The sequence below is a fragment of the Oenanthe melanoleuca genome, chromosome 3 (genome assembly GCF_029582105.1).
Source record: "Oenanthe melanoleuca isolate GR-GAL-2019-014 chromosome 3, OMel1.0, whole genome shotgun sequence".
NCBI lineage: Eukaryota > Metazoa > Chordata > Aves > Passeriformes > Muscicapidae > Oenanthe > Oenanthe melanoleuca.
This window is the reverse complement of record NC_079336.1, coordinates 62,370,746-62,387,019: the sequence shown is the minus strand read 5'-3', so window position 1 is coordinate 62,387,019 and position 16,274 is coordinate 62,370,746. Positions and strand designations below refer to the sequence as shown.

At 36.6% G+C, this 16,274-nt stretch overlaps 1 protein-coding gene across 5 annotated transcripts in view; it reads right to left on the bottom strand.

Moving 5' to 3' along the window:
• The window catches only part of UTRN (utrophin), a 329,881-nt gene that overhangs the window by 64,215 nt on the left and 249,392 nt on the right, over positions 1-16,274 (bottom strand). For all 5 annotated transcript variants that reach the window (XM_056488825.1, XM_056488823.1, XM_056488826.1 and 2 more), the window contains 4 exons: positions 10,120-10,388; positions 7,890-8,036; positions 6,322-6,400; positions 1,655-1,715 (listed from right to left, as the gene is read on the bottom strand). In XM_056488825.1, coding sequence (XP_056344800.1) covers positions 1,655-1,715; positions 6,322-6,400; positions 7,890-8,036; positions 10,120-10,388 — 556 coding nt within the window. The remainder of the gene's footprint in view (positions 1-1,654; positions 1,716-6,321; positions 6,401-7,889; positions 8,037-10,119; positions 10,389-16,274) is intronic.

Below are 16,274 nucleotides of genomic sequence, written 5' to 3'. Positions count from 1 at the left end.
GCCTCAGAAACTCAGAAGAATGTATTAGATAAGAAAAAAAAAAAAAGATATACATTTGAAATTTTCAAGTTTAAAATCTTTGCTTTGCTCAGCACATATCAGAAGGAATATCTTAATTTTTTCCACCTGTTCTTATCTCTGTTCCCAACTCTGAATGAACTGTGAGCTCCACAGAACTCTCTGAAGCCAACTCATGCCCCCAACTCCAGCTATTGACTCTGATAAGGTAGAACAGGAACATGAATCTTTCAACATCCACTAAGGACATACCCACAAGAAAAAACGACAGGTTTAGGGTAGTTTTCTTTAGTTTGCCACTTCAGCACTTTCCTTGAATTACTGCTGCAGGTGTGATCATTTTAACAGTACTTCTGCCTGAGTCTGAGCAGTGAGGGTGCCTCCACATCCAACTTCTGCCCTCTCTTCTTCCACTTGGGAGGGAGGCAGTAACCTCTTCTCCATCATGTCACAGTTTTTGCTGCCTCTTGCAAAACTTTTGAGCAGAAACATAAATGCTTTGATAGAGAATTCAAGGATGCTCATAGCAGGTTTTTTTGCTTTTTCTGATTTTCCACTCAGATCCTTTAAAGAAATTAATCTGCATATGACAGTTTAAAAACAACTGTCACATCTCAAGAATGTTAACAAGGTTTGATTGACATAGATTTACTGCTACCTGCTTTTCAGAGCTCTCAAATACTCGTAAATTGTTCGAAGCACAAAATGTGGCTCTCAGAGTTATGAGCAAAATGCAGTAGTAAAAGATCCTCACTTACATTCTTTTAAAATTAACTATCTCCAAGTCCAATTCCCAGTCATCCTACAGACTTTAAACCCCTACTATTTTCCCAAACCCTGGCTGATAACATGTTAACACAGATTTCCTTCAGCCTAAAATGAAGTACTCTGGGTCTCGTTTGTACACTGTACCTTCTAAAAATTTCATTTACCTCTCTAGCAAAGAACAAGCCTTCCTCTCAAAGCTGTAATCTTTGACCTTAAAAATACCGGCAAACAAAATAAATAATGGTAAAGAAAAGCAAAGTTAGGGACTGTTCTTTGTAGAACACATCAAGGTCTCCACACCTCTGTAACTTAGGAATTTTTTATTATTTTCAAAATAAGTATCTCAACCACTCCCCTCGGTAATCAAGGCTTATGCAAAATTTTTATCAATATTTATAACAGAGTAAAATTTACCTTAATATCAATTACTATAAAAATGTAAAGAAAAGAAGATGACAATAGGACAGTCAAGGCCTATTTCCAAAGGAATTTTACACAAAATGATGAATGGGCTCAATAGATATTAGTCACCACTGTTCTGCTCTAGGTTATGAACTTTTTGATTTCAAATACATCATTTTTTTCCCTCTACAGTTTATACTTTGAATGAGCCACTGGTAATACATTGCTGCTGTTTCTTATCTGAATGAGCTTTTTAATTAGGGTTTGTCAGTGACTTGTTTTTACATGTTTCTAAATTATGCAGCATGCAAAGCAAAAAACATGACTTTATAGTATAGGCAGCAGAACACTACATAGAGAAACTCTTGATAGCATTTCTTGTAACTACTTAGTACCTTTTTTTTTTTTGCTAGGTTTTGGTGATAACCTGTTATACTTAAGAATAAAAGAATCAAGGCAAACTTACTTGATATAATAGGGCACTTTGTTATGTGAAACAGATCTCTGCCATGGAAACTGTACTGAGGCTGAGGAAATAAAGAGAAGGTTATTAGAAAGCACCTGTCATATTAAAAAAATCTAACTATATTTTATTTATTTTACAATTAATATGGTTATAATACATTAAATGGAAACAATTAATATTTTCCAGACTACTCTCAGTAATTAGAAAAGCAGCACAAGAAAATTACGGCAATCTGTCAGGATGATTACAGGCATCTATTTGATGCCATGCTGGAAATAAAACAAATGTGATGATTCTACTTCAAAGAAGGATGATAAATTCTAAGCAAGCAAGCTTCCCATTCAGGGAAACTGCAGACACTTGTTTTCCTACCTCTATAGGATTATTAACAGCTTATCCTTTTAAAATAAACCATTTCACTAGTATCTACTATTATACTAGTAAATAATGCTCTGCAACAGAACAAGAAGAAATATCAATCTAGTTTTTATTAATTACAACTCAGTTCCTATTTGCAACTCAAATCAGTATTGATTAACACCACACAGCCAAGAAAACAAAAATTAAAACCTGTTTTTGCACTCTTTGCTTAAGAGCTGTAATCTTTGCAGAATTTATGCAGATCAGGTATCATCCATAATATCAGGAGGCCTTTGCACACAGAGTTAAAAAAAGGCATGAAGTCATACATGACACTGTAGCTGTGCTGATCTAGAGATCTCAGGGGATAAAAGGTAAAAAGCATTTGGGTCAACAGGACTGCTGGTGCTCAACTTAAAAATAGCTATTTACAGAAAAACTATAGTACACATATCAGAAATTACCAGACCAGTGTCTGGGTAATTAGGGTTTTAGCATGGAAAAGCTCCTTGAAAGAAGAGGCAGGAATAAGTGATCACCACAATGAGATGCATTTGCATTGCACACGTGTCAGTGCTTCTGACACAGAGCACCTGCCCATATAGAACCCTGGTAAAGTGAGACACAGCTTTGATCCACACTGGATCCCAAGTAAGAAACTCTCTATTAATGTAATTTACTGCAAGCTTGGCCCACTTTAGGATCCATCCCTCACTGGAAAAAAAATAAATAAATTCCACTTGAAAGTAACTCTCTCCTGTTCCCTCTCAAAACTGCAGTGAAGCCTTATAAGCTGTATAAGCCCCATAGGCTGTTGCAGCTACAGGGAGAGATAGGTCTTGCCCTGCTCCCAGCTAGTGGGCACAAGGGTTTCATGGCTGTGACCTCTTCCTAAACCACACAAAATATCATGGTTTATAATTTAAGAAATATTCATATAGAGTTTCATTCTTTAATGTTGCAATTTGGCACCTATGATGCCTCCTGTTCTAGTACATGAACTATTATGTCAGCTAAGTAAGAATTTGTTTGCTATGACAGAAATAGAAATTCTGAAAGGACATAAACATGAACTAAACAATGCAATCAATTAAATTATTAATTATTATGGAACAAGTAATATTTTATTTATTTGGGAACAACTTTGTAAAACATTGCCAGCTTTCTGTTGTATTAAAGTCTGTATGAAAGTTTGTTGTATGAAAGTTTCTCTTTCAAAAATCACTGATGAAAACTGAGCATAGTATTTATCAACTTGGCATTCTCTAGCAGGCCTGCATATATTAGTATAGCTGAGAGATGCTCTGAGTAGCCACTGGAGACATAAGCTGTTTGTTAGGGAACAAGTGGCGTCAGTGCTCTGTGGTGGTTCATACATTTGTCTTAGAAAGCATACAAGAAACATAACAGAGAGTGGATTGTCAGCCTTGGAAAAAAATTAATTACAGAAAAATCAAGTTACTATTTCTAAAGACAGGAGGCAGCAAAAAAATCTTTGTGCAAACACTGGATTATAAGGATTCTTTACACTGATCTGTGTTAGGGATACATAAAATTTACTGATCAGTAACTAACTGGAAAAGTGCTTACCTTCCATCTCAAAAGCACTGAAAAACAAATCAACCAAATTCTGCCTCCCAATGAAGGGAGGGAATAAATAGCTCAGCAGAAAGAGGGATTGTAGATTGCAGTGGCCTACTAATACAGCTTTACCTCAGACTCCTAACACAGAACAAGTTACAAAGGGCTAATACATTGCTTGATAGTCTTCCAAAATATTTTGAAGCCCTTTCATAGTGATGGTCTGCAGGAATCCAACAATTGGTGTTCCAAGAAGTCAAACAGCAGTATCAAATGCTGCACTGTGTTATTTCAGTAAAGAAACATTTCCAGCCACTGCAGAGATGAAATCACTGGGCTAACAAGGCTGGAACCAGGGTGCTGGACAATCTCATCTAGGCTCCTTTTTCCACAAAAGGTTGGACTACATGATCTTTTGAGGTCAGTCCCTTTCAAACAGAGCTATTCCATCATTCTGTGAATCTGATGAACAGGCAGAAACAGGCGTCCTGCTAGCAAAAATTCCTGATTAAATGACAGCTGGGATCTAATCTGTTGAAAATGGTGTGATGGCAAGTTACAGTTCCTTCTTAATATTTGGAGGATGAGTAACAGGTAGGTTACTCATCAGGTACACTGAAAAAAGCTGCTGTTAGATAAGCACAGATAAAAGCCTGCCCTCTATAATTCAGAAGTGCAACTTTGGAAATGAAGATTTGCAGAAGACATACATATATAATCAATCTCAGTCTTAGGAGTTTGAGATCATTTTTTTTAAGACTACTACTCTACTTGTTCCTCACAGCCAGAAGTCACTTATTGCTGCTTAAAAGATTTGAAAATTTTGATTTAGAATACAGTCTTTCAACCGTCCAGGATAAAGTTTTCAACTTTCCAGATTTATTCCACATTATTTATATTTAGGCTTTTTTCTATTATTATTTTACTTCTGAAGTTACTGTTCCTGACTTACATTTACCAAATACTATATAAAGTTGTAGGTACACGTTATAACTCTGTCTTCTTAAAGCTCTAGAAAAGGTTTGGTTGTTGGGCTTTTTTGTTGTTGTTGGTTTTTTTAAAGATGCTTTAGTTGTAGTTGGTGTGGGGAAAGAGGTTGTTCTTAACAAATGGCTTAAATGAATAAATACTTATCACTTGTTTTTCTAAAACTGTATTACTTAACTGTAATTCTTTGTGGTATCTACCAACATGGAAACTATCCTGGAAACTTCCCCTTTTTTACTTTGGTATGCAACAGAAACTGAATGTCTCCTCAAGCCTGAAGAATATTCCCTAAACACAGCTGAGGAATGCTGATAAGGCACTGCACAGTCTCTGTGGACATAATTCTATGGATGTTTTAACCAGCAACAAAGCCAGTTCACCACTCAGACTTGTGAACATGGTGTTTTATTGTGGCATATTGTTAGCCAATTCAAGGGAACAATCCAGGCCAGACAAACAAAACCAGCCAACCTTTCCTGGCAAGTTTCACATGTGGCCTCTTCCACTGATTCTCCCTCAACTAGAGTAAGAGAGCTAGATTCTGAGAAACACTTGTACATTGCTTTCCAGTCTGTTTTATTTACAGAGACTAGACTGACTAGTTTTACAAACAGTTCAATTTGCATTCTTCAGCAGTGCCAGAGGTAGCGCTCTATCTATAATCTTTTAAACAAATTATTACATAGGTGTACTGACCAGGTTACAAGTTTGAGACCACAAGAGCTACAAAACCACCGTGGCAACTGTGGGCTAGTAGGGCTTTAAAAAAGAAATAAACCATACACTTTCAAAGTTGTTTGTTCTGTCCATTTAAAAAAAGGACAAAATAGCTCCAGGAATTGCTGATTTGCATAACAGCTGTAATATTTTATATACACTGCATCTGGTTTAGTGAAAAACTAACTGCAAATTCAAATTAAGAACATGGTTGTACCATAAGCCAGGGGAAAAAAAAAATCAAGATTTATTTAGTGATTTATATTATATTAGCAGTTTAGCTAAACAGTGACATACACTATTTCAGAATCTCTGGGAAAGAGCTGCTCATTTTTATGCTGACTTCTCAACTCCTGCAATAATGTTATCTTTTTTATAGAAGCTCTCAGTTAAAATCTGGAGAGGTGCTGGGTTAAAATGCTATCTCATTAGCTCTGATGATAGCAGGTAGGCTGGACATCAGGAAACCAATGTGGATCTTGATACCAAAATCTATCTATGTGTAACAATTATATCAACTCAGCTTTTGCCTTCTTAGTAGATGTGAGATTATAGGCTCTGAAATGTTTATTAAAAAGATGCAAGGACAGATCCTGAGGAAATGATGCAAATTTGCTTTCCCCAGTCCTTTACTTGAAGTTCCAGGAATGTATGACATGGATTTAAAAAAAAAAAAAAAAAAAAAAAAAAAAAAAAAAAAAGAAGAAGAAAGAGTTGGCAAAGGATGAAAAGATATGGTCATGCAAAGATTCTGGAACAGTCACTGGTCAGACATTGCAGCAAAGGACAAGAGTAAAGCAATGTGGGCACAACCATCTAAGATAGAGTGGGAAGCACACTAATCAAAATGTCAATGAAGTTATGAACATTGAACATATTAAACACCCCTACAAAAATAAGGAGACAGATAATACCATGGAAGAGGAACTTCCTCAAGCCACGGCTAAGCCTGGAGTAAAGATCAGTCAGTGTTTGAGAAAGCCATCACATCTTACATGTATCTATTAATTCAAGGAACTTACTGGAAAGAAAATGCTGTGATGCAGGTCCAAAGTCTCGGTGTGCCTCCTGTAACTGTTTAAGCCGATCCTCTACAGACACCTACACATAAACACACACTCAAAATCCACATTGCATGAGCTTTGCAACACCAAGGTCATAAGAAAATCACTTGTTTACATTTCTTTCAGTGAAAACAATCTGTTTGCATGTCACAGCAATTTTTTGACATCCACCTATTCAAGGCTACATATTTTTCTTTCATCTGGTTAATGAGAATCATGTTTCTATCCTGCAGTGTTCTTGTGAGAGAACTGTAGATCAATAACAAACTACAGCAGTTTCATGGTGACTACAGCCAACTGCTGAAGTTTCTGACCTCCTCCCAACCCTTCTGTTGTCCAAATTCCCATAGTCAGCAGGTCTCTGTTTGATTGCATTGATCTCAGCTGCCTTTCCAGCACAGAACCATTTTGGAAGATAGTGCTTCACTGGATGACATGACTCCCCTCAGTTTAATTGAAACTGCAGTAGCACACCCAGCAGTACTTTGGTTGCTTGGTTAACTAAATTTGACAGGAAACACACAACATCCAACCCCCCCCCAAAAAAAAAAACAAAAAAAAACCTCACAAACAAAGTCAGTAAAGAAACCCTACTACCAAATGATATCAGGAAAGGGAAGGTCTGATATGACACAATAACAGCTTTGACTCTCAGGAGTGACTCATTCAAAACTACTGGGCACGAAACTGGTGCCCAGGTTTTGGAAGTTCATTCCCACCACCTTCACTAGAGATGTGATAAGTATTTCCTACAAAAAAAAAAACACAAAAAAAAACAAAACAAAACAAAACCAGAAAAAAAAAACACAAAAAAAAAAAAAAAAAAACAAAACAAAAAAAAAAAAACCAAAAAAAAAAGAAAAAAAAAAAAAAAAAAAAAACAAAAAGCCCCCCACAAAACAGAAGAAATTTCAAAAATTCAAAAATTAACTTTTAATTGATATAAGAAACTTCACTAAATCATTCACTGTGAAACTATGTATGAGTTTCAGCTGTAATCAGGCACATTGATTTATCTTTCTCAGATCATTTAAGCACAATAATCTTAACTATGCAATATGAATCTCTCAGCATATCCTCTTCTTTAGTTTTTATGCTAAATTGCTATTGCTTATATCTTGTTATAGCTTTTTAAATTCTCAAATCACCTGAAGTGAAATTTCCCACAGAAACTGAACATTCAAAGACAAAATAAATCAGCTTTCACAAAAGCTGGAAACACAACAGAAATTTTTATAGCAGTTTTTAGTGACAGACAAAAAAACCCATGCAGCAGTAGTTCCCACTATTCCCCAGACTTTCATGCAGTTTCCTGTTTGAAGAAACTGCTGAAATAGATTGAAAGGAAAAGATTTTGGCCAAGCTACAGCAGGAAAGGCAGCTCCTTTTGTTGCACTGGTACTAACAGAGTAACACCTTAGTGACAGAAGTAATGAACAAATGGTAGCAAGTGAATCATTTAAGAAAACAGAGGAGAGTGAGAAATCTCCCTCCCCCACACCTACTGCACATATTCAGAAGAATACCTGTAAAAGTTTCCAACGCATATTGAGATCATCCAGCTGACGAGACATCTTTAAAGACGGATACAGGTCAAGTGGAGACAGCTGGCTGGACAAATCATTCACTGTTTTAACTTTTAAATTGATGGGAGCAATTTCTTCTCTAAAAGCCTAAAAGGGTAAGAAACACACACTTATGTTCAACTGACATCTGAGCAGCACAAAAGCCACTGTAAACTCCACATGGCGCTGACTTGCCCAATGCGGCCATTTATGCTAAACAATTGCACACAAGTCAGTTCTCACCAAAGAAAGTTCACTCACTTTAATATTCTTACAGCATTTCTCCTATCTACCTTTAAGGAAAAACAGTATTAAACTCACTGAAATTCCCATAAGCAAATTGTAGCCCTAAATTTTTTTTTTTTTTTTTTTTTTTTTTTTTTTTTTTTTGTGGTGCTGTATGGCTTTAGAGCTTTTCTTTGCAAAAGGAAATACCTAATGCTGTATTCGGAGCTTTAGCAGCATATAGGCTGCCAATTGTTCTGAAGAAAAAAATTGTTCAGTAGCTATAGCTTTCCAGTATTAAAGCAGCTGACAAAAATGCAATTTAAAAACTATTATTGAACTAGCAAAGCATGAAGGAATGTATCTTCTAAGGAAAAGGAGTACAATGTTTTACCTGATTAGAACCAGACAGTAAAGCTATTACAATGACTAAAAAAAAGTAAAAGGTTTATTGAATCAAATCGAACTAAATACAGTATTAAGACAAAACTGATGCAAGTTTTAGTTACAGTTAAAAGGATGCATCAAATGTCTTTCTTGCTGTGATCAGTTAAGTGTTCAATCCTATAAACAGATTGATTAAACATTGGGAAACAAACCCAAAATAGATGCAAACAAAGTATTTTGACAATTCAATTATTTACCTCTCTTCAAAAATCACCCTCATCAGGCCAAGGAAATGAGGGAACATAATGTCAAGAAAGAAATGCTGGGCTTCTGGACAGTCAGTAGGCCCCTACTGCTTCAGCAGATGTTACAGTTTTTCCACAACAATGACAATCTGAAAGACTTTGCTTTCATCTCCTTTACAGAAAAAGCCATTAAGATATGACAAATCACTTCTTAGCATGAGAACAAGGACCTATTCAGCATTAGCTTCTTATTTCTTGCTTTAGTATTGATATTAAAATATAAGAGAAGGAGGAAGAGATTCATTACTCTTTTCAAATCAACAGCAGTCTGTATATTAATACAGCTTTGACTGAGTTTTAAAGATTTCAGTTCCATTAACCTCAAAAGTAACAATTTGGAGAATGAAGACACTTACATTACCATATGTGAAATAATGCAGCCCTGTGAATTCACAGACACTGTATACATAGAGAGAATATCTACAGAAACCTGGTTGCAGCCCATTTTATACTTCTAACACCAGCACCCTATACTGAAAATATGGATGGTCTGGTACACAACCCCAGGGCCTTCTAATGCTTTGCCATATTCATTCTTAAGCTTAAAAAATGAAAATCTGTGTTTGTGAAACAGAAGCTTAGCAGTAAATGCTGAATTTGCCCGAAACAGCAATCTACCTACATATGCATACCCACACCATGAATCCATGATATTCACTGCACTATTTCCAGTCAGATTTATGGAAAAAGCTAATTATCAAAAGATATCAGCTCCCTTCTTGGGGAGCTCTGCATTACTAGGTCCCTACCCAATCCATGAAGGGGATGGCTATTACCCATCAAGAGCAGCCATGCCTTGGGATGCTGAGCCCTGCATGGAATCCAGGCAGCAAGAACTGGTTTGCCCACAACTTTATAGGGTAGTATATGTTCTTCAGCTTGAAATAACCCTGGTGAGAAACCAGGCTAAAGTAAAAGTAAATGCAAATATTCACTCATACAAACAACAGACGTTAAGTTTGCGAAAGTTAAGGAACAGAAATTAAAACTATGTATATATTTCTGTATGATTAAAAAAGCTATAAGTGTTTATCTAACAAGAAAGTTACATTTGATGGCCAAACAGATCTATGTGCTTATATAATCCCAGCCAACACAAGGAATGTGGCCAGCATGACTTTATTTGAGATTTCAGATACCATCTTTAAAGACTTTATACTGCACATGAGAATTTCAGCATACAGTGTAAAAATATCTAATATGACTAAAGGGACTAGAATGGAGAGGTCTGACACACAAACAAACTAAATATTTTTCTGGAGCTCCACACTCACCGTAGTTTTCTCAATGTGATCTGGTAATGAATCTATGAGTAAGTCTCCTACAGGTTTCCAGCCATTCCTCACATTTTCAGCTTCCTTCAAGTCAGCATCAAGGTCATCCATGGCACACTGAAGGTCTTTCAGTTTTTCTAATGCTTTGTCCACTTGCTTCTGCCAGATACTGGCACTGGCATTTAGGTTCTCCCATTTCTCTTTTACCTCTGATGACTGCTTACGCATAGCTTTGGCAATCCTCAAGGCTTTCTCCTCAGGGGTCAATTCTGCAGAGGGAAAGAACAGTTACACTGTTTAGTTCTTAATCTTGTCTAGTTAAACAGATAGTGCTCCTGAAATACATACTCAAAAGTCCAGTGTCAACTTGTAACTTATTTCAGCAGGTACAAGGTAGAAGAAAGTCCACCTTGCCATAACAGAAATAAACCTCAATCACTCCTACTGACAACACAGACCTTGATCAGAAGAGAGTAAACTATTCCTGACTTCCATATGTTATGATACCCATAAAGTAAAAGCAGCTAATGGCTGATTTGTTACTTTTGGAGGTACAGTGAAAGGAAAGATAAGATCTTCCTTCCTGGAAACTTCAGTAGGTAGTCTTTGGATCATTTCACATAGAAAGAGCAAGGACAGTGCTTTATTCCTGGATCTCTTACCATCCCTTTTCTCTGTGCCACCAGTATGTCTCTTCATATTCAGTAGCAAAACCCAAGGTATTCTAAGTACCACAGGGGAGTGGTTTTGAAGCACTACATTGGTTTTTCTGTGTTAACACTGAAGACCAAAAGGGCTGGTTTAAATAACTTTTCCAAACCTACAAATGTTCTATGAAGCTATTGACTGGAAAAGAATCAAGCTTGTGGTGCACTGCTTCTCTCAAATTTCAGGCTTATGTGTCTAGATCCCACACAAGCCAGCAACCATGGCAAACCTTCAGACTGGCAAGACTCAGCCAGAAAGCTAAAAAGGAACTCTAAAATATCCCCAGCAGGTCCTGCAATCTACTGCCCAGGGGGTCTTTGCTGTAAAAAACTCCTGGGAAGAAGCTTCCTTTATCAGGGAAGAGTTGCTTCAGTAATGACAAACAAACGCAGCCAGTCTCAGAGGATTCCCCTTCTACATAAAAGCAAGCAGAGGAAGCTATAATGCAAAAACCAGAGAACAAAAGAAGGAGCACGGACGTGACATGCACTGAAACTAAGCCAATTGGCCTTCTATTCACTCCTATATAAAAGCCCAGGAAAAGATTTATCACAGTACTCTTGTGATTAAAATTCAAGTGTTGCCTATGAATAAATTATACACAATCATGCAAAGATGAAAGTACCATTTTTGTCAGAAGTCAGATGAGACATACAATTTCCATTTACTGATAGACTGTCTTTAAAATCATTATAACTGGCTGAGCTAGGAGTTGACGCGGTGGAGGAGGTGAGGGAGCAACAGACAAAAAATGGTGTGGATGATTTTGCTTTACAAAGGCCAGATGAATGTCAAAGTAAATGCACAAAGTTATGGTTGCAAAGGTTACCCTACTATGCCTCTTATATGCAATTGTTGTCCCATAGCACCCAATACAGAAAAGCATATTGTAAGTAAATAACACAAAATAAAACATTGAAATACACTCATACAATTTCTTGTGGAGATGTCACTTTTTTCCAGATAAAAAAGTAACAGGGAGTTGTCTGGATCACAACCAGAGTTTCTGCCCAATAATTCCCCATATTTTTTTGCTTTTGTCTTTTAAAGTTTTTTTCAAACCTTGTTAGCCCATATTAGTCTTGATATATGCTAGACTATGAATGCTAGAAGACAATAAGACAATCCAGATGCCACCTGGGAAAAAAAACAAAACAACCGAACTAAAATCAACCCAAAATGCAATTATAATTTGTATTACAATTGTCAGGAGGAGAGGGTGTTGCCCAAAAGCACAAGGACCTTGCTGGGAAGGGGTTACGTAGGAGAAACAACAAATGAGGAATAGTAACCAGAGCACAGTGGAAGGTTAGAGCAATCAACAAGACCAAACAGCACCAAGGCAAGGGAGACACTCAGCCCATGGGTTGTGATGCATGTTTTGACCTCAAAAGAGAGCCAGCTGAAGAAAGAGTGCAGCTGAGTGGTACAAAAGACATTTTGAGCTTACCAAGTATCTTAGGTCAATATTTCAGTGACTTGTCTCACTGTCATAAGCTATCACATGAGAGCACTGTCTATGTACACTCTGCCTATAATAGCAGAGATTATACCCAGACTTACGGACACTGCAGTGGCAAGAAGGTATTGCAAAAGATTAATTTGGAATGAAATGGCCATAAAAACAACCTGCAATGCTTAACTAGATGCAAAGAGATATGAATGTAGCTTTGGGATACAGAGACGTGGCAGTAACCTACAATTTGCAATACTGACACACCAGAACAAAGATGAAGACCAAAGCTATGCTGTGATAAATTACATCTTGTGTCTGGATTTACAGCATTTCACAGCAGAATAAACTGCATCATAGCACAACACAGTTTTGGAATGATCTTTATCTCAAGTTCTGCAAATAAAATATTTCTTTTCAAAATAAAGTTCATGCTCTAAGTAAAACCCTCTTTTGGGAAAAGAATTTTTTTACACAGAAAAGAACAGCTACAAACTGCTTATGTAAAGACAGCAAAGAAGTTGTTACCATAAGTACTTTTGGAATAATTCACCTTTGAGAATAATAGTACTGATGGATGAATGGTAATTCACTACAGTCCAGTGACAAAGGGACTGTGAACAATTTAGAAGTCAAGCTCCACCTAAGGGCGAAAGTTTAGTGTTACAGGATCTCTCACAGGATGAGGTTTCCCTCATACAGCTACAGATTGTGGGCAATCAAATCTCAGAGGTGAAAGCTGCAAGACTTATAAATGAGGATTAAGGGAGCACCCAGAGGTGGAATTCTTTAGATAAGGTAAGACAACACTGAGCTTCATTAAAAGGTGACAGAAAATTGGATGACCTGTTGGATGAAGTCTCCTCTGTTGGTATCTTGAACATGTGAATGCAGGGGACACTATACACAGAAACTGGAGTAAGAAGATGTTCCATATATGCAAAGCTGTGATCTACCATTTTCATCCAACATCATGCAGCTACATCATTCTTTATTTGTTGTCAGGGCCAAAACCTATCACTTCCGCATAAAAGAGTAAAGTATTGCCAGACCTGCTCTAAGATAATTAGCTAGTTACAAAGATCAGTTGCTTGACAAAGAATATGTGGAAAGCTTTACAGTAAAGAGCTGAAAATCTTGCAAAATACTTTGGCTTTCCTTAAAGGTATTGACACAGCAGATCCATCGAGTCTAACAGAGGCAATAAGAAAAGTGGCTGTAGCACTAAATGGACTTGATGTAGCACAGGGGATAGGTTCAGGAGTGGTTATAGTGCTGGTGGCTTAATAAGTGAATTAGATGATCCTGAAAGTCTCTTCCAAGCATGATGATTGAGTGATTAGAAGAGGGAAACAACAGCCCAACTTAGCTAAAATAAAGCAGCTTTACTCACAAAAGAGCTAGTCACTTATTTGGGGATGGGTAAAAGATTCCAGAATGACTGGGGTGATTACAAATATCCCAACAGAACTGAAACCCAAAACATGTTTGAAGACCATTTGTCAAATCAGTGTTATTGTACAAGGATACCTACCACATATTGTATTTGAAATATATTAATTCATTGCAAGACTGCTTTATTTTGCAAAAGCTTTAGAAGTACTTGTAAACCTTGCACCAAAAAGACATTTACCAGGGAAATAGAGCAAAACGTGCTTTTATGAGCTGTAAACCATTCAGCATATATTCATTTAAGAGAAATACATCTTGTATAACTTCATGTCTTCCATTACAAGAGCCCAACTTATTAATAAGCAACACATTACTTTCTTTCAAGCAGAAATCACATTCTTCAAGATACTGGTTGCATAGAATAAAATTGTAAATCTCAAAGAAAGTGTCTTAACAATATGATTTTTTTACTATTAGTTTTTTTTAGTTTACTATTAGTTATTTAATCAGCCTGTCATTATGCAAACCAGCAGACAAAATTCCTTTTTGCTGTGAAAAAAACTTGCACAGTAGTCATTGCTCTTTTCTTCCTACTTAATATAAAGTCTTCTCAATCATCAGTTTGATCAGTGTCTTCCCACCCCTTTTTTTTTAATGGTTCTTATTACATTATCTTCACTTCAGCAGCTGCTCAGAGAGTAAGAACAGCCTATGTTCACTGGAGCATCTGTTTACCAGAGAGGACAGATATTAACTGACCTTGCAGTCAGGGGAAAAAAAAATATTTTAATATACATCTTTTGTCACAAACAAAGCACTGAAAGCTCCAACAGCTTTTCTGTGTCTCTAGTGAAGACAGAGTGCCATCAAAGTAAAACTTTCAGGCCTGAATTTTCAGCATCGTTTCCTTGTATGCATACATATAATGGATAATACCAGAGAATAAAATTCTTCTTGCTTAAGAATTTATTTTAGACTTCTTAAACTATTTGTCTGCAGCAGTTTTCATTCAAAGCAACTGATTAATCCTTATGTAGTCTTGAACTAGTTCTCTCTCCATCTTGCCAAAATTACATTAATTTCCTTTCACTTCTGCTAAATTCGTAACCAAATATGCTGGAAATGGAGATGATTTCATGTTGCCTCCTTCTCACATGATGTCAAACATTGTCTCTTCCTTGGCCCAATCAATCTTTGCAGTAAAAAGCAATGATGACACAGCACTGTGCTCATTATGAAAACTTTCAGAGTATTTGAATAGGCACAATGGCCCATTATCAAACTCCTGGACAGAAGATCCAAAAGCTGTACTATCATTGCAACACGAAGTCTTTAGCATTGCTGAAGAGAAAGCATTGTCTGAGTTTCTAACAACCTTGACAGAAAACTTAGTTCTCATGTGATGGGAACAGGAAGTCCAAGAAAAGCAGCAGTTGGTTAAATGTTAAATATACATGTGCTCCCACCCAGAGAGCATCCCATATTTCAGGCAAAACTGGAACACAACAGAGCCTACACGTCAAGAATGAATATGACTAGGTTTATATCCCTCCTCATAAATAAAAAACCCCAAAACAATCAACCAATTATAAAATTAACCATTTTGAACTGAGGCCAATCTGTTTCCATTAAAATTCTGTGTGTTTGCACTCCACACCACTCAGCAAGTGGACACAATTTCCTTGAACTTTACTAATATGACTCCAAGCAGACAACCATGTAGACCCTACTGGAAAGATTTCAAAGCTTTATCAAAGCGGACTAAACTTGTAGGGTGACTAAAAGATCTAATTTTGAAAATGAGAGACATAAGTATTTTGTGATTCTCTCATGGCTAACTGCACATTTATCATAGGAAGAAACTCTTAAAAGTCACGAGTGAATAAGCTCCAACTAAAAGCTGCAATGCTGAAAATAGTGTAAGTAGTTTCTGGATATGCTTCCTCTTCATTCTCCTAAGAATCTCCTAAGCAGTTCTTATTTACAGCCAAGACTTCATACTTAGTCTAACTGCATGGCAGAGGATAAAAAAAATTCCAGTGGTGTGTGGTAGCTAGAGAACAAACACAAGTGATTTGGAATAGAAATGCTGCCTGCTATATACCTGTCATATATTAGAAAAGAAATTGCCTATTTTCAGTGAGATCTTCCTTGCAAAAGCAAAAATTAGGGCAGAGAAATTTACCTAAATGTGGACAGTGGTGGTAAGCAAAAAATTTCAGCTTTTATTTACTCCTGAAATAGGTAAAGATACTGTACCTTTACAAGTTTAAATAAAGTATGTAAAATTCACTGATACTTATTAATATATTTCTTCTATAACACAGATGTGATTTATGGGGCTTTCTATTCAATTTGTAGGATATAACATATGGTAAATACTAATTTTTAAAATCTGTGTTTATCACAATAACCTTTGCTACTAAATAGCAGCTTTCAAAGCTAGGAACCTAAGGAAAACTAAGTTACTGAAGTTTTCTGCAGTTGGAAGACACTGCAGACTCCCAGAAACATTCACTATTACAATGAGAATCAGTGTAGTGGTCTGTGCTAACCTGCTAGGATGTTCCACTGCTACAGTGAAAATGTAAGGACAGAATTT